Raw genomic sequence first — 19475 nt, forward strand, 5'->3', positions numbered from 1 at the left:
CCACAAGACAGTTGGTGAGTTGAATTGTTTGAGATCAATGCCTACTTAAAACTATAGGCAGGCAAACGCACCAGCGAGTCACACAACCAGGGAGATGCCACGATTTATCATTGGCTGGTGCCGATCTAGCTCGTCGATTGGGAGGGAGGGTGCCTCGTTGGCTTTGACTTCTCTACGATGAGGAGGAGGCGGGGGGGGGGGGGGGTAAAGTTGACCGGGGACCCCACTCCTGATCATTACCTAACTACCGTCCGTGGAGATGGCATGTGTGGGGCACCGATTGAGGGCAGAGCTAGGCTGGACTGAGAGGGCACATCGCCCAGTGACAACTCTGTGTCCAATTTCGCTCACACGTGAGCAATAGCCACCTGGGCAACATACTGTAGAGCCATTCCCCCAGCACATGTCACCACCAACACCAGCAGGAGAGCAGCAAGGGGAGGATGGCGAGCTGAAACATGAGAACGTCTGAGGATGGACACTCCAAAAAGCTTGTCTTGGGTAACAGAATAGTCACATAAAAACTGTTGATTTTAAAAAGTGACTGGTCTGGATGTGAGATTTATTAGTAAAATGGGCCAATGATTCTATTGAAATACAGACAATCCTAGCTGACGTGTAGGCATGTGAAGAGTGCGGGCTCTCTGAATTAGTGCTCTTTAGCTGTAATGGTGAGATTAGATGTATTCGCCTTGGCTGCGCTGCCTCTTTAACCTACCGGCCCCGCACTCTTCGTTTGATGTGTGATTTTGCCAGACGCTTTATCGCTTTAATTAGACACCGCATCAGGTTGGATTACGTGTGGATTGCTCCAGCTCTTCCGGGTCAGCAATACAGACCCAGGCATCTCCAAAAAAAAAACCTCAGCAGAGCACGGCAGATCCGAGCCTGTGGTGGATCAGTTGGACAATTCTAGCAAACAGCGCAAACCAAACGGCGCGCACTCACACACACACACCCGGGAGCCCATCAGACGGCTTGTTTGTTTGCAGTTCCCAGCATCATGAAACAGATCGGCGGCAGCAGCTAAGAGATGGAAGATAAAAACCCATCTGGCATCAAGCACATCTCCAACCCTGGGCGACCGGGAGATGTTGGTAGACCAGGAGGAGGTGGAGGGACTCTCAATGTATCCAAGTGCGATCTGAGTGTGATCAGGGGCGATCACGGCCAGTCCGACTCGCAGGATACCATCCAGAGAGCGCTGGACTTCAAGAGCCAGGGGAACCAGTGCTACAAGGAGAAGAAATTCCGAGAAGCCATCGGCAAGTACCACCGGGCTTTGCTGGAGATGAAGGGTTTCTTGGCGGTGACCGATCCCGAGTCATCGTCCTCTGCCGTTCAAGTGCACCCTCCCTCAGGGAGAGCGCCAGTAAGACTGACCGAGGAAGAGAGGAGGGTGGTGGAGAGCAGCGAGATCGAGTGTTACAACAGCCTGGCAGGTGAGTCTCTCAAGGCTTTTCTGTGTTCAAAGCCGGGAGATGATGGTTCGTGTCACAGGTTATTGCCTTGTTTTGACCAGAGAGTTCACCTTTTTTTAAGGAGGGGTGGGGGTGGGTTACCTCCATTCATTGCCCTTTCAGCAGGATTATTTTGATCTGCCCGTGTGTTCCAGGCAGCAGAAAGGGTCCACTGGAAGCAATGAACAGGGAAATAACATAATTGAAGGTAGTTTGAGGGATACAAACCCGGAGATTGAAGCTGAAGTGCTTTACACATCCTGTAAAGCCCAAGATTGTGCAAATCTCTATACTCCCTGCTACCTTCTCCTTTTCCTTTGACAATCCATACTGTACTGGGTGTTGATATTTGCCAATATGATTTGCTGGGACATCATGTTGTGGAGAGGGTGCCATCACTAAGTGTAGATTACAGCCAGTGTTGTGAGACTGAGTGCACGTTTAGAGAACATGATGCCAGTAAAAGTGATTCACAAGGATATTATTCAGTGAAATGCCAGACTATTCCTTACCCCGTGTATGTGAGGATCAAATCCTGATAAATACATTCATGTCCTTGGACACAGGAGTTCTGTATGTTGATAAGCAATAGAATATTACAGTTTTATGTTGGATCAAGTACAAGATTGAGTTTAGTCGCGCTTGGCTCAATATTAAAGTTATACCATTTCAGTAAAGATCATGTTTTTGAACGGTGCTGCTGGTTACATCTGGTATTAGTACCGGCCGGTGATTTGGCACAATCTCCAAAGTGGTAGGCAAAGCAATTCACAGCACCCACGAATAATGCATGATAGACTACCCAAGCACGAAGCATAAAACAAGGGATGTCACAATCTCTGTCAGTGCTGCACTAGGCTGAAAGCAGCTCCATACGTGTGCCCACCCACCCGCCCATATTGTCGCTGCATGTCCAGTAGGTCCAGGCAAGGTCTGCTGCAGTATTGATATAGGATTCGTACCAGGCTTTCATTCTGAGCCATTGTTATTCACTGGGTACAATCTGTATGTTCTGTGTTATGAATATTTCAAAAGAATATATTAGCAAAAGGCCTAATGGTCTTTGGAGAAAGTAGAACACTCCAAAGCATAAACTGGATCAAAATGCTGGTAGCTTTTAGAGTTAAACGGTTCGGATTTTGTGCTTCTAAATCAATAGCAGAATATAAATTAGGCAGTTAGTGCTTGCATGCAAACTCAAATGATGTCAAGCAGAGATCACGCATTAATCAGTGTGACCGTTTGCATGCAAAATAAATAAATTGACACATGGTGCAAAGAAGCTTCACCATGATCACAAGCAAATCTGAAATACCATTGGGAAGATATGGCTCAATTTACTACAGCAGTGATAACAGCTATACACTAGACTGTCAAGGAAGTTAAAGCTAGTTTTTAGCTGCCAGCCAGAGTTTGATCTAGCTAGCTGTCCAAAAGATGGTTGACCTGTTAATTAGGTACTACAAGAAGGCGCCAAGCCAGCCTGTGGGTACAAGTACAAAAGCAAAATACTGCGGATGCTGAAAATCTGAAATAAAAACAAAATGCTGGAAATTCTCAGCAGGTCAGGCAGCATCTGTGGAGAGAGAAACAGAGTTAACGTTTCAGGTCGCAAGGGTCATCGATCTGAATCGTTAACTCTGTTTCTCTCTCCACAGATGCTGCCTGACCTGCTGAGAATTTCCAGCATTTTCTGTTTTTATTTGTGGGTACAAGTGATTTTTTTTTTTTTAAGTTGCTGCAGTACAGATGTGGACCAATAGATGTCACTAGTACACATTTGATGCAAGGTTTAGGCCATTCTCCACCAATGTACAAGCTGAAGACAAGCCTTGTTGATGTCCAACATTATGCAAAATGTGCAGCTGTTTATCTGGTTACTGTAAAAAGTTGAAGCAAGACAAAATTTTGCCAAGTCTGCAAACAGAGGGGTGCATGAAGGCCCGTTTGGTGAAATGGTAATGCCACCAACTCACATCTATCTGCTACAAACGTTTTAAAGTTGAAGTGACGCTAAATTGTAATGATCGCACAACGCAGCAACAGTCTGTCCCAGCACTGATCGCGAAGGGAAGTTAACCTGCTGGAGAATTCCAAAATCAGTCTGCATTTCTATACGCAATAAAAAACGACCACATGAATCTGTATCCAGAGATTAGATGGTGAGAATGAAGAGCTCAATTGACCCTGGACCATTGTAGAACGCACAAGTGTATGGCTTCACTCTGCCTCCGAATATTGTTCAGGACTTAAAAGTGCAGGTGTGAAGTCAGAAAAAATCATAGCCTGCAGTGGAAAATATAATTTTTAAATATTAAACGGAAATCTAACAGTAATAATAGAACATCAGTGGAATTTATATAACACTAGAGGATCTTCCAGTGTGCTACATACTGTAGTCCGGAGCATGGTTGCAATGTTTAGCTGACTGATGTACTGTCTGTAAATGGTGTGAAGAGAGAAATACAGGCAATGTAAGAAACTTGTAAATTCTTGAGGTCACTTAGAGGGCAATGGTCGATCTTTGTAAATTTCAGGCTGCAATTCAAAAGAACCCAGCCCTGTGAAGTCAATGGAAATAAAAATCGGGAGAGCCAATATCGCCCCTTTTACACTATCACCAAAAGTTAAAATTACCCCGTGCAGGTGAAGACCCCAAACTAATTGCGCAGGCCGATAGGTTTGCATGTGCCAATGTGCCAAGTCGACCCCCAATTCTGTTTGCGCAGACCAACATTCCATCCGTTATTTTTAAAGACAGATTATGCTTTACAGTTAACAATGTCACTGCTTTAAAATTCAATCATACAAACTGAGCTGAGCTACTTTGCTTAGCTTGGAAATGGGGTGAATTGAATCACACTATATCAGATCATCATTGCTCCAGTGCTGAAGTCCCCTGTGTAAGGATATCACCTTCAGATCTCTTGCTTCTATTTCAGTTGGCCATAGTTACGTTTTCAACGGTTGTGGCCTGATTTCCATTTTCCCTGATTCCCATCTCATTTCCTTATCTTGTGCTCGGCAAACCCACCTGATTTTCTTCATCATAACTTAATTCACAAATTCTAAGATCAATCGCATTTCATCACTCAATACTCATCACGCCCCCCAACCTTAGACTGTGGCAGAGCCGCGAGCGAATAAGGTGCTCTGTTTAGATTCGCCTGTGTGCATCACCAGGCTTCTGTTGGGTCCTGAATGATAACACCAGAGTGCAGGCTAGGAGTGCCATGGTTTGAAATCGCCACAGGTCACGGACAGGGCGTGTGTGTGTGGTGGGGGGACGGACGGAGAAAATGCAGCAGAGGGTTTTCAAATGCTGTAACAGTGTTGATGTAGCCTGCAAGACTTCACCAGATGGCGCTCTGGTGTCAGAGTGTTCCCCTCCACCACACCATGTTTCAAATCCTCGGCAATACTGCATGCTGGCAGCATAGTATCACTGGAGCAAACGCAATTGCTGCGTTTTATACCCAGAGGGTGGGTATATCGTCAAATCAGTACACTGCATCCTTGCCAATAGGAACTCTTGCCATTTCCCTGAACTATCTCACTGCGAGGAGGGAGGCAGACTGCAAGATAACTCAAATTTAAGGCAGTAAAACGTCCCAAGGCGCTCCACGGGAGCGTTATCAAACAAAATTGGACACCGACCCACCTAGGGAGTTATTTAGAACAGATAACCAAAAGCTTGATCAAAGTGGTAGGTTTTAAGAAGCGTTTTAAAGGAGGAGAGAGAGGTATTGAGGCGGAGAGGTTTAGGGAGGGAATTCCAGAGCTTAGGGCCTTTGCAGCTGAAGGTAGGGCCGCTAATGGTGGAGTGACTAAAATCGGGAATGCGCAAGCGGTCAGAATTGGAGGAGCGCAGATATCTGGGAGGGTTGTAGGACCGGAGGAGCGAGGCCAGGGAGGTGATTTGAAAGCAAGGATGAGAATTTTAAAATTGCTGGACCATAAGCCAATGTAGGTCAGTGAGCACAGCGGGCTGTGTGAATGGCACTTGGTGTGAGTTAGGATATGGGCAGAAAAGTTTTAGATGAGCTTCAGCTTATGCAGGGTGGGAGATGGGAGGTCGGCCAGGGGCCAGAGAGAAAGAACCCTCACTCCCTGAAAGGTGGACAAACTGGTGTCCTAGCACCACACGTGGCAGTGCTACATTCTTCCATCAACCTCGGTGGAAATACATCCATTTCAAAAGGGTGCTTGCTTGTGATTTTGTAAGGCAAGTTGTCTAATTGAGTGTGTATGTGTGGAGTGAGTGAGGGAACGAGCGGGAGAGATTGGATTGCTTTCCAGTTGGCGTGGTGCTGTTGCCATGGTGACTGCCTCGCTGTGACTGGCCATCAGTCAAAGCTGAAACAAAACTCCTGCTTTTTTGTGGGTTTTTATCACTGAAAATTTGGAGGTTTCCGATTAATTCAAGGTTAGCGCAAGATGTAATTCTCAGAGCTGTCAGATCTAGATAGCAGTTTGTGGGAATCTAGCTGCATGAACCTTGAAAGTGAGCATCACTGCTTTAATACCCGACTAAAGTATTGAGATAGTACTGAAGCTTTGCTACTTATCCTAGTCATCGCCATGGAAATTGTGAGCAGCCAATTAGAAAACACCCCGATAAGATACAATAATAAAATATGCACTTGAATCGTTAATAGGGCTTTTTCTTTTTCTTTAGTGAGTTAAACTGCAGTCATATTTATTTAATTATTTGCAAATGCATTACAACTTTGATTAATAGAAACTACAGCATTAAGCAACTGAGCAAGTTTACCTTTATTACAAGGGGGTTGGGGTATAAGAGTAAGGAAGTCTTGCTGTACTTATATAGGGCTTTGGTGAGACCACACCTGGAGTACTGTGTACAGTTTTGGTCTCCTTACCTAAGAAAGGATTTACTTGCCTTAGAGCGGGTGCAACAAAGGTTCACCAGTCTGATTTCTGGGATGAGAGGGCTGCCCTATGAGGAGAGACTGAGTAGAATGGACCTATATTCTCTGGAGTTTAGAAGAATGAGAGGTGATCTCATTGAAACTTATAAAATTCTTAGAGGGCTTGACAGGGTAGATGCGGAGAGGCTGTTTCCCTTGGCTGGGGAGTCTAGAACCAGGGGTCACAGTCTCAGGATAAGCGGTCAGTCATTTAGGACCGAGATGAGAAATTTCTTCACTCAGAGGGTTGTGAATCTTTGGAATTCTCTACCCCAGAGGGCTGTGGAGGCTCAGTCGATGAGTATATTCAAGACTGAGATCGATTGATTTTTGGAGAGTAAGGCAATCAGTAGATATGGGGATAGTTCAGGAAGGTGGAGTTGAGGCAGAAGCTCAGCCATGATCTTATTGAATGGCGGAGCAGGCTCAAGGGCCGAATGGCCTACTGCTGCTCCTATTTGTTATGTTCTTATGAGCACAAAGAAAAGTAGCTTTCCATACAGATGAGACCCCATTCATGGGAAAGAAAGATAGCTTCAAAGGACACTCCTGAGGGTTCAGAGTCAGAACGCTACAGACAAATGTTTTGTGCTGTTTAAACCATGATCAATTATATATTTGTAATCCTACCTACCTCCTCCTTCTTCTGGACCCCTAACCTGAACAGAAAGGAGAGACAGTCTTGGCTGAATGCTTCTCCACAGCTTCCTCCAGCTCAGCCAGTGTTGGTCTTTCACAGTCAGTAGGAGGCCCAATTATCAGGGCGGAGTTAGGTAATTGAGTCAGTATTTAAACATCAACAGCCTGAGTCATCAACCATGGATTTTTCAACTTTATTTTACTTGTGTGTATCCAAGCCAAGTGAAATAAGTAGTTCCAACAGTTAGGCATAGAAATTACTATTGGCAATATCAGTGGACGAATGCTTAACAAGTTGGTATGACTTTCCTTTGTTGTTTTACAGCAGGTGTATTCTATGGAGCAGCCCAAAATATTAAAAGGGACAGATTCTATTAAATAGGTTAATGTCTCCACTAAAATAGAATACAGAGGAATGTCACACAAGTGTGTTTAGCGTTCACCTGCTGTTATTAGCAAGAATCATTTCTAAACTTTAATGTCTGCTTGATGGGTTCCCCTGATGGCCAAATTCACTGTGCTAGAATAATGGTCTAGAAAGAAAGAAAGACTTGCATTTATATCTCACTTTTCATGATCTCAGGAAGTCCCAAAGCACTTTACAACCAATTTTTGAAGTGTAGTCACTGTTGTAATGTAGGAAACATGGCAGCCAATTTGCACACAGCAAAGTCCTACAAACAGCAATGAGATAATGGCCGGAACTTTCCTTACCTTGGTGGGTCCGGTGCGGCCAGTGTCCATGGAGGGTCCCGACACAGCTGCTGGCTCCATCCCGCTGTAGAAAATTAACTTATCTTAATGGGGCCTATTAAACCCATCCAGCACGTTACCCAGCCCAATGAGATGGAGCAGGTCTGGTGATGTCATTCATGACGCGTTTTAAGCTGAGATCCTTAAAGGGACCATGGCCACATTAAATTTTAGGTTTCATCTAATATAGCGGGTGTTGAATCTTTACTGTACAATAATATAATAAAAGTTACATATGAGTGACAAAGAAGTGTTTAAATAATATTATCATTAAGTAATATGACTCCATCTACAAATACGGTCAAGAACATAATTTAAAAAGTACATTAATTTGGAAGTTATTGGTGCTTTAGTCACAAATCTATATACTTTTGTATCAGTAACTGTTACAAATAAAAGATGTGTGTGTATAGGTAACACATAAAATTAAACAGATTTTAAATGTAATTGTAAAGGGGTGGATTTACAATCTTATGCAAGTTCAGCGGAAGAGCTGTGGAATCCCTAACAAACAGTGTAAGTGGTGCTTACAATGTGTTTCTGGCATTTCTCCAGCTCTTCCATTGAAGTTAACAATGGACAAGTGAGAGAACCTCTGCAGAAATTCACCCTAAAGTCTCAAACTGAAAAATTAAATATCATATTCAGGGGACTGAAAGCAGTGGAATGAGTGATGAGAATGAAATTGTTACAGTTGATGACTTGATTTAATGTGTAACTGGACAATCAAAGTATACTGTGAGAAAAATCTGACCAGAAGCAACACAAACATTTATTTAAACGGTATATGTAATTTTTTACAGTGCAGATCAATCCACTGCAACTACTGTTGAGTTGGAAGGCAACAGCTGAGAATGGCCAGTGAAAAATGTATTTCACTCACCATCCAGGGTAGCACTTACATCCTTTTGGGAATTTCTGAATTAACATTTACCAGTAGCTTTTCAAGTAGAACAGAATCTCCATCATTTTGTTAGCTGATGTAATCAACATGTTTTTATTTTGGTTTGTTTTCCACGCTGTCAAGTAATCAGCTGGAGCAATGGCCACGGAACTCCCACTTCAGGTTGACAGACGTGGTTCCCGAGATGTGTGAATCCCATGGCCATGTGGGGAAATTTAAAAAGTAGGGGGAAAAGGGCTCTTAAGTGCCTGTAAAGTACCTCATAATGATTTCAATTGAGTCACCCGCCGCTGCAGGTCGGGTCAGCTCCACGATGACAGATGTGCCTGTGGGAAAGGCGCATGGGAGCGAGTTGTCAACGGGTTCCTGACCCGCTGTCAAAAAAAATAACTTCCCCACCCGACCCGCCACCGATCGCGCCCGCTACCACCATGTAAAATTCAGCCCAATGTTTTAGTGATGTTGGTTGAGGGATAAATATTGCCAGAACGCAGGTGTAACAATCCATGCAGAGGTGGACAGTGTGGATTGTGCTGGTCACTAACCTCTGGAGTGGAATGGGTACACAGAGAAAAAGAGAGAGAGAGAGAGAAAGAGAAAGGGAGAGAAAGAGTGAGAGGTACCAAGCCATGCATTCCTTCCCTCCTCTTTCTTTTGACCATATCCTTGATTGCAAGCAATGAAACGACTGAATATCACCAAAGAATAGAAATAGCATATTTCTTATAACATATTTGAATAACAGAGTTGCAATCAGTGCAAAATAGTTGCAACAGCAACAGCAGTAACAGTTTAGCATTGGCGATTAAACCCACAGCACCTGCCATGGGGAAGATCTCAGCCAACACTTCAGTCTATTTAAAATGCTGCAATCCAGTCAATGAAGAGGTAAGTGTTTGTGGGTATAGTTTCCAGCCTCAAGTTACTTTCTGCTATTCACTCTTTAATAGCAGCTGCAGGGCTTTTTGTTGGGTTGTAGACCGTTCCTTGTATTATTAGTTTCAATACTGAATTGCCCATCATTTCTTGGCATGCAACCTATTCCACTTAAGTGGGCACCTGTTCCGCGCACGTCTCATTAATTTTGGCGGAAGGCTGATTTTGTAAAGTGGGTAATGTTCCTGTTTAATTGTAAACTATTTGTAGTGCATTGAACCAATGTGGCAATATTGAAAGCCTCCATTGTTACCTTTTGAAAATTCCTCGATTCATAATTCTTCTAAAGATATCTGTTTAAACATACTAAACGCTACAAGTTATTGTCATTTCAACAGCCCCATTTAGAGTGCTGTTATAAATGCAAGTTGTTGCCAGCGCCAACTCTGACTTTAGTGACGGCGCTGTAGTGTAAATGAGCCACCTTAAGGAAGGGGCTCCTGTCGGCCCTCTCCAGAGGCTGCGTTGCTCAGGCAGCAAATGGAAGTGCTGCCCCTAGAGGCAGAAACTACCATTTTCCTGGCTGTTCATGTTTGAGTCTTCACTTCACTCATATGGGTCAGTGATGAGGTTTTTTTGATCATGTGCAATCTGTTGCTGCTGAAGTCCTTATCCATGCCTTTATTACCTCCTGACTTGACTATTCCAATGCACTCCTGGCCGGCCTCCCAAGTTCTACCCTCCATAAACTTGAGGTCATCCAAAATCTGCTGCCCGTTTCCTATTCCGCTCCAAGTCCCGTTCACCCATCACCCCATGCTCGCTGACTTACATTGGTTAAGCACCAATTTTAAGATTCTCATCTTTGTTTTCCAATCCCTCCATAGCCTCGCCCCTCCCTATCTCTGTAATCTCCTCCAGCCCCACAACCCTCCAAGATATCTGTGCTCCTCTAATTCTGGCCCCTTGAGCATCCCCGATTTTAATTGCTCCACCATTGGTGGCCTTCAGCTGCCATGTCCCCAAGCTCTGGAATTCCCTCCCTAAACCGCTCCACCTCTCTACCTCTCTCTCCTCCTTTAAGAAGCTCCTTAAAACCTACCTCTTTCTGCCCTATTATCTCCTTATGTGGCTTGGTGTCAAATTTTGTTTTATAACACTCATGTGAAGTGCCTTGGGATGTTTTACTACGTTAAAGGCGCTATATAAATACAGGTTGTTGTTATTGTTCTAATGCTGTGGAGTGCACTCCGCACTATAAAAGGTGGTCTGCACAGCACCAGGAGCCTAGGGTATTACAGAAAAGCTTCTTCTGTAATATGAAGAGTGCATTGGAGTACATCTCTCTATCCTTCAGATGGTCTAAACTTCTGTACTGCCATAAAGGAAACATCCCTTTCAAACATTTGAGTTTTCCTTTAATTCTCCCCCTCCCCCACCCCTATCAATGAATAATTACTATGGCAAGTTTTTTTTATTGGTACAGGCATTTTGTGAAACTAAGTCATACAGACCAGGAAAGACCCCAGGTTTTGTTCCCTAGTCAGTGTACTGAGTTAGATGATCTCAGCAGATAGACATTTATAGTTGGCCTCAGAATTGGGGAGGGAAATCTTTGCTGGGATACCTGCTCCTGATGGCTATGCACTGATCCTGATGTGAAGGGTGCATGTAGGCATTATAGCTGGGCTCAGCCTTTCCATGGACTAAGACTCACTATCTCAGCTCACACCAGAAGGATGGTCACTTGGGCAAGGTACAGGAGGACTGGCACTGCCTGTATGAAGCTGTACACTGGTTGTAGTGAGTGGGGGGGTGGAGGTGGGGGGGATGAGGCAACAGATATGCATGCGTTCCCACACACTTCATTTATTTTAGGCTATTGACAAGTAAAGGAAAAAATTGCAGTTCATTTGTAGGCCCAGCCATCTAGTTGGAATGAGTGAAAGAAGAAAAAAGAGGGGATAAGGGAGAAGTACAGTAAAAATGGGAAAAAAGAAGACAAGTGGGACAGGCAATGAAATGAGGGCCATAGTGTTTGAAGATGTGCTGTCTTATAAAGCTATTGATGTGGCTCCTGGCCCCTGGAAGTCAGGCTCCGACATCTGATGAAGGTCTTGCTGCTGTGTGAAGGAAACCACAATTCATTGGTGGAGTATTGATTTGTTACCTTAGAAAGTGGCTAAAATTGTAAAGGCAAATGCAGTGTCTCTCAGGCCGGGTGTTGTGGTGTCAGAGATTCCTCCTGTGCTCTCCCTTGCTCCTGTTCATTGTACCCACTCAACCCCTGACACTACACTCACTCTGTCTAGCTCACTCACTACCTGCCTTTTAAGTATAATCCCCCAGGATATTTTAAGCATAATCTTCAAGTATATACTCAAGCAGCTAATGGCACTATGGGAATTAAGTGGAGGTATTTGCGAATTTGTAACTGGATGTCACACTGTGACAAATCACTCGCCCTATTCATTAGTATCTTGGTCGTCAAGAGATTTTGACCTAGAAATTCAGTTGCGTAGCACCCGTTATTTGGGTGCCACGGGTGCCGAATTAGGACCAAAATGGTGTCCGAGCAGCGGGCACACTTCTGGTGCAGGTCGCGGCGGACACTTGGTGAGGGCGGTCAGGCGGCTGTTAGGAGCGTGCGCTGGAAGTATGGCAAGTAGGCAGATCGTGATGTCAATTAGCGTGCAACGCTGATTTGATGCAAGCGCTGACATTTTCATTGTCGCCGCTGGAGCTAACGCCCTGTGTTAACCTCACACAGCTGAACATGCGTTCAGCAGCAGTGTAGGGTGTTTTGGTTTGGGGTTTTTGTCTGGTCAGTCAGTCATGTGCCTGAGCTGCCCCAGCCCCATGTGGTTCAAATTGCTTCCCCCTTTTTAGTTCTGAGCACCGGACATATTTACGAGTAGCGATATAGACAAACGAGACCAGTGGTTCGGTGCAAAGAAAACCAATGTTTATTAAAATAGAGAAATAATTACTATACAGAGAAAATCACTATGGATGCAACACAATTACACTTAGCGGGGGAGGAAAAACGGACACATTGAGGGAAAATGACTAAAATGACACTTTAGCAATTCCCCTTAACTCCCACCCTTTACACCTATCTAGGTTGTCTTGTGATGGGCCAGAAAATTGATGCTCACCAGTCTAGGATGTTGAAACGCCTGCTCCGTGCCCTGTTGCCTGTCGATGTTTTAGGTTTTCACCGCCCCAGAGCAGAGATACCCCAGTAATTCAAATGTAACTGCGGGTGTCCTACTTCCCTGGACGGGCTCTTCGTCGATGATCCTCTCGCTGGGTTGATAATACGGCAGGGCACTGGAGGCGAGGTGAGAGAGAGAGAGAGAGAGAGAGAGATGGCTTCCCGAGGGACTCGTTATACCCTTCCTGGTAGCCCTTATCTCCCGCCAGATCAACTCATTTCTTTTGTCTGACCTGGACGTATTGAAGCTCATACAAAGGGTACTGATCTGGGCCCATCGACCTGAATGGCTGGTTAATCGGTTTTAAACGTCTCATCAGTGTTCCCCTTTGTCCAACTGGTTTCATGATGGGGCCATTCCAGTTTGAATGCCCCGTTGATCGTTTGCAAACAGTGTTGATGTTCTCTAACGAAAGGTCTGAATGCAGCTATTACATATTGAATAGGCCTTGCCTGTTCTTGATTGCCTGTGCAAACAACCTTGATGGGTTTTAATCAGAGGCCCGAATGCCACTGGCTTTGCTTCTCATGCATAAATGCAGAAGGTCTGTCTGCATTCGAATTTTCTGGAAAGTTCCTTCTCACAGTCATCGGAATCTAAGTTTGTGAGTCCAAACTGAAACTTACAGGCCTTGGCCATGAGGCTGACTGCAGCTATCTTGTTGAGCCCTGGATTTTAAACTCAGTCCAACCAGGGTTTCTTTAATAAACCAAAAGTAAACCTTCGGGGGGGGGGGGAATATGAAATTTGCAAATCCTTTCAGTCCCCCCTAGGATACTGAAACTTGCTTGAAGTGTCCAATCAATGTGAACAAATCTCTGACCCCCCACAAACAACCTTCCCCTATATTTATCTATTCACGATCCCCCGACACATACATTCCCCTTACTTAGAGAAAACCGCAGTGCACGGCAGGCATCTATCGATAGCAAATATGATCTGTTACAATAATCCAAGCACGGAGGGGGTCCGACACCCCTGCACTACTTGGGACATCATAAAACTTTATTACAGCACACAATCTTTAATAAAATCAACATCAGGCCAAAACCATATTTATTAAAAATAACGAACGGAAGGAACGAGCTTTATTAAAAAATAACAAACGGATCTGCCATCACTCGGTAGTGATACGACACAAAGCTCACATGGGTGTTTCTTCTTCCACCCGGGCATATCGGTCCTTCCACAACCTTTTCGCTTTAAATTCTACCCCGGGACCCTTTCTCCTACACTGGACACAAAACCAGGTAGAGGACGATCCCTAGCTGATACAATTCGGTCTTATCGACCTCCGAAAAGTCAAATTCATGGAATTTTCAAAACTTCTCTGTTAATAGGGCTTGATACAGTTTGGCAGTCTCTGCGGGGCACCACGTGGGTAAGTGTACCTCGGTGAGGTTTAAAATCACCGAGGCCACCACGTAATGCACCCCTTGGTACAGCACCTGGTCTGTGGGTACTAGCACCAGGCCGTTTCCTGGTCCCTTGGTGGTGGCAGGGCATCCCTCTGCTACTGTCCGTGACGTCGGGGTCATGAGCAGGGGCTGTCGGGGGCGGGTCACTAGTTCAGTGGCATTAACCAAGATTGGGGAGTACGGGATCGCGCATGCATCCAGACGGGACTCCCGGTCCATCCCCCTCCCGTTATTTTGCCACTGGCTGCGGAAAATGATGGAAACGCCTGTGGGGCAGACTTTCTCTGATCCCCACATACAGACGTAGATCCCCTGATCCGGTTCCCACCATTTATCCCAGCACACACTTAACCCTCCCTGGGTCCCTGTAATGGTCCTGTGAGTGTCATTCCCTAACCTTTCCCACTCTACCCTGGGGTTCCCCATGTCTTTGCTTAACTTTCTGAGCCTCCACCACCTATCCAGGGAAATGTTCCCTTTACACATCAAACATATTCGTTTGCCCACAGTGACGCTAATCCTTGGGGTGACGATTCGTATCCTCGGGCACTAGGGGGAGGCCTCCTCCTACGTGAAGCCGGTCTCACTAGAATACTGGGTTGAATTGGATCCCAGCCATCCTGGCCAGCTCCCCTCATGGACATACGAGGTGATTTCATCCGCCTCCCGTAGACCACTTCCATCGTGTGCTGGGGCGCTCTCTTCCCCGAGCATCCGAAGATATGATGGTCCTCAACATCGCCCCTTCTCGCGTGGCTCAGCCCGAACAGGGCGAGCAGGATTATGCCTCTGCACATTTCAAAACACTGAAAAAGACATAAAAGCATCTAGCCAGGTTCCCTGGAGGCTCCCTGGCTCGGGGGAAGTGTGATCGGGTCCCGCGACCTCGGCTCACGTAGACAGCACTCTGGAACGGTTCCATACTTAAAACTTATAGGCTACCGGTTCCTTACATAGAATTAAATTAAAACACCCTAACTTAACCTTCTACACATTACTTAAAATTATACTACCTAAACTCTATACAACCGCCGCCCGTCTCCGGGCGGCCAGCCTATTACCTGTTTGGGCTGCTGCAGGCTGCTCCCTGCGGCGCGGCTGCACTGATCTCCACTTCTGGTCCCTCGCAGCTTATGGCTACTGGCTGGGGACCTCTGTCTTTCGGCTTCTCCCTGACACGGGAGGCCGCCCTTTATAACTGAAGAGCCGGTGACCATACTTTACTGGGCTGCGGTGGCCGAGGAGAACTTCTAGGGAGTGCTACTGGTGGGGCTACCCTGGCGAGCGGACCCTTGGCTCGGGTCACCGTCCTCGCTGACTGGGGGCCTTCTCCCTCGGGTCCCTCCCCTCCCAAACCTGAACTGGGGACGGGCAATCCCTCGCCACCGGCTGCCGACGGCTGAGGGTCTTCCCCTCCAGGTTCAAAACCTGGTTCGGGGGCGGGGCCATCTGATTCGGGCTCCTCCTCCTCGGAATCCCATAAGAGGCGGGGAGTGGTCTGGACAGAGTGCTGGGGATCTTCTCCCTTGACGTTCTCGACTGCGCCTGCATGTGCAGCCTGCGTGCGTGTACCCGCTGCGGGCTGAGGATTTCGAACCTCGGGTTGAATCCCAGCTGCCTGTTTCCCTGCCTCCAGCTTAAACAACTCACACTGGTCATGAACCATTTTAAAAACCCTTAGCTGACCCTCTAAACTGCCAGCCCTCGCTGTTAACCGAGCGTTCTCCTCCCTTAAAGCCTGCTCAACTAACTCCGCAACCTGGCACCGCAGGTATTCCTCCATTTTACAGGAGGTCTCTTCCTGTGCGTGTCTTTCTGGGGGACACAGGTTGACAGGCTGCACTGGCTCTAGTCATTGTGGGGCGTCAAAGGGGGCCGAGGGAACCACTACACCGGTGGTGGCTGCTACTTTCCCCTGGCTGGTCAGGAGGAGAGATCGTATCGACTCCAAGAGTGGCTCAATCGCAGCGGGAGGGATACCTGGCTCTGCCTTTTGGGCTGGGGCTGATGAATTCTTTCCCTTATTCTCCTTCCAGGGATTCTTACAATCCTTGTGCCAGTGGCCGTCCTTCCCGCACCCGTAACAGTTTAACTTAGTCTGGGAGGGATGGTTCCCCTCCTGGTGCCACTCTTTCTTATTCTGGCCCCCAGGTTTAACCTCGTGGACTTTTCCCTTGGGTTGGGGTGTCTCGATACCCCTCATATTTTTAAATGCTATCGTGAGCTGGCGGATCACCATTTCCTCGGTGGTCTGGGGGCTACTGGGGTCAAACCAGGCCGCAGCCTGGGCTCGAATTTGGGGCAGGCAGTTTGTCATTAGACAATGGAGCCAGTGGGTCAATTGGGCTTGGCTCAGTAATGTCCGCATTGGCATTCCCGGGCATGCGCTCCGGTAGACTGGTCACAGCCTGTCTGTGAATACCTGCGGGGACTCCCCTGGGAGCTGTACCGTTTTTTCCACCCGGGCGAACGGACTACCGTCATTGAGTCCCATGGCCTCCAGTATCTCGTTCCTCAAATCCTCATAATGTTTCTGCCCCTCCTTACGTTCATCAGATAGGGTCTGGAGGAGATTACTTCCCAGAGAAAACAGCAGCATCTTAGCTTGCTCTACATCATTGCAGTCATTAACGCACGTTGCCTGTTCTATCTCCCTGAAGTGCAGAGAGGGGTCTCCCTTTTTGGTGAGCTTGGGGATGTGACTAACCATGGCCCTGAGCTGTTGGGTGCCATGTGGCACCACAAGCTGATTTTGGATGGCTCCTGGGTCTTCGTCATCAACGGGCAGGCCGTACCTCTGTTGTCGGAGGGGGTACACCGGCCCTGGTCCCTGCCTATCTAGCGGGGCCTGCTGTGCTTCCCCTACCACTTCATCCTCCACCCCCCCTTGCTGCCAGAACTCCTGAAAACTTGGAGCTATGAGTGGCGGCCATGGGACCTCTGATTCCCTAGCCAACTTTGTCCTGGGTGCTGCCTGTGGGACGGTTCCGTTTGGGTTGCCGGTAAAGTCCGACTGGCCCGCCTTCAGGCTGATGAGGCATACCATGCCCTTCACCCTCGATAAGGCCATGCCCAAACTTTCTATCTCCTCCCTACAGGGCCCGTGATCTGCCTCCTCGAACCCTCGGTCGCAGGCTAGCTTGTATGCTGACTTTACCTCCCTTACTTTCTCCTCCTGCTCTTTTAATTTTTGGGTGAGGTCGCAAATTGTGTCCTGCAGCCTTAACTCGCTGCCCCTCGCCTCTCTGACCTGGTATTCTAAGTGCTCCATCTTGCGCCTAGCGCTGGCTTTAGTTTCAGCGGTCTGGTATTTCATAGAAACATAGAGATAGGAACAGGAGTAGGCCATTCGGCCCTTCGAGCCTGCTCCGCCATTCAATGAGATCATGGCTGATCTTCGTCTGAGATCATAGCTGATCTTACCAGTTCAGTACCCCGTCCCCGCCTTTTCTCCGTAACCCTTAATCCCCTTAGCCTTCAGAAATATATCCAATTCTCTCTTGAAAATATTTATTGAATTAGCCTTCACAGCCCTCTGTGGCAGGGAATTCCACAGGCTCACCACTCTTTGAGTGAAGAAATTCTTCCTCATCTCTGTTTTAAATGATTTGCCCGCTATTTTTAGACTGTGGCCCCTGGTTCTGTGCTCCCCGGCCATTGGAAACATTCTCTCTGAATTCAGCCTGTCCAGGCCTGCCATAATTTTATATGTTTCGATGAGATCCCCTCTCAATCTTCTAAACTCCAGTGAGTACAAGCCCAAACTATTTAATCTCTCTTCGTAGGTCATTTCCGCCATTCCAGGTATCAGCCTGGTGAATCGCCGTTGCACTCTTTCCATGGCAAGAACATCCTTCCGCAGATGGGGCGACCAAAACTGTACACAATACTCCAGATGCGGTCTCACCAGCACCTTGTACAGCTGTAGTAAGGTATCCCTATTCCTATACTCGAACCCCCTTGATATGAAGGCCAACATGCCATTTGCCTTCTTAATCGCCTGTTGCACCTGCATGCTCTCCTTCAGTGACTGGTGCACAAGAACACCCAGGTCCCTCTGCACTTCCCCATCTCCCAATCTATTGCCATTTAGATAATAATCCACCCTCCTGTTTTTACCCCCAAAGTGGATAACCTCGCATTTATCCACATTATAGTGCATCTGCCACATATCCGCCCATTCCCCCAACCTGTCCAAATCGCACTGTAGCCTCCTGACATCCTCATCAGAGCCCACCCCTCCTCCTAGTTTAGTGTCGTCAGCGAATTTGGAAATATTGCATCCAATTCCCTGATCCAGATCATTTATATATATTGTGAACAGCTGGGGTCCCAGGACAGATCCTTGCGGCACCCCGCTGGTCACTGCCTGCCACTCCGAAAACGAGCCGTTTATTCCAACTCTCTGTTTTCTATCCGCCAGCCAGTTCTCTATCCACGTTAATACTTTGCCCCCAATTCCATGAGCCTTAATTTTGCATGATAATCTTTTGTGTGGAACCTTATCGAAGGCTTTCTGGAAGTCAAGGTACACCACATCCACTGGCTCTCCCCCATCTATTTTACCAGTTACTTCCTCAAAAAATTCCAGCAGATTAGTCAAACACGATTTACCCTTTGTAAATCCATGTTGACTCTGTCCGATCCTTTCCCCATTTGTCAAGTGCTCCGCTATTTTATCCTTAATAATGGACTCTAGCATTTTGCCCACAACCGATGTAAGGCTTACTGGTCTATAATTCCCTGCTTTCTCTCTACCCCCCTTTTTAAATATTGGGGTAACATTAGCTACCCTCCAATCCACGGGTACTGTTCCCGAGTCAATGGAGTTCCGGAAGATGATCCTTAGAGCATCTGCTATCTCCAGGGCCACCTCCTTAAGTACCCTAGGATGTAGTTTATCAGGCCCCGGGGATTTGTCGGCCTTCAGTCCCCTCAACTTACCCAACACCATATCCCTAGAGATACTAATTTCTGTCAGCTCCTCCCTCTCATTAGTCCCTATGTTTGCCGATATTCCTGGGAGGTTATTTGTGTCCTCCTTTGTGAATACAGAACCAAAGTATGAGTTTAATTGGTCTGCCATTTCCTTATTCTCCATTATATATTCTCCCGAATCGGACTGCAAGGGACCGACTTGGGATTTTACCAGTCTTTTCCTCCTGATATACCGATAAAAGCTTTTGCAGTCTGTCTTTATGTTTGCTGCAAGTTTACTTTCGTATTCTATTTTCCCCTTCCTGATTAATCCCTTTGTCCTCTTTTGCTGTATCCTG

The 19475-nt window shown here is 46.7% G+C and overlaps 1 protein-coding gene across 1 annotated transcript in view; it reads left to right on the forward strand.

Annotated features, from left to right (window-relative positions):
- The first annotated feature begins 227 nt into the window (after positions 1–227).
- The window catches only part of ttc9 (tetratricopeptide repeat domain 9), a 154378-nt gene continuing 135130 nt past the window's right edge, over positions 228–19475 (forward strand). The window contains exon 1 of the mRNA XM_086003619.1: positions 228–1442. Within this exon, the coding sequence (XP_085859745.1) occupies positions 1034–1442 (409 nt within the window). The 5' untranslated portion in view covers positions 228–1033. The remainder of the gene's footprint in view (positions 1443–19475) is intronic.

Source organism: Somniosus microcephalus, chromosome 12 (assembly GCF_052327205.1).
Source record: "Somniosus microcephalus isolate GS21.2 chromosome 12, FLI_Smic_1.0, whole genome shotgun sequence".
In the NCBI taxonomy this organism is placed as follows: Eukaryota; Metazoa; Chordata; class Chondrichthyes; order Squaliformes; family Somniosidae; genus Somniosus; species Somniosus microcephalus.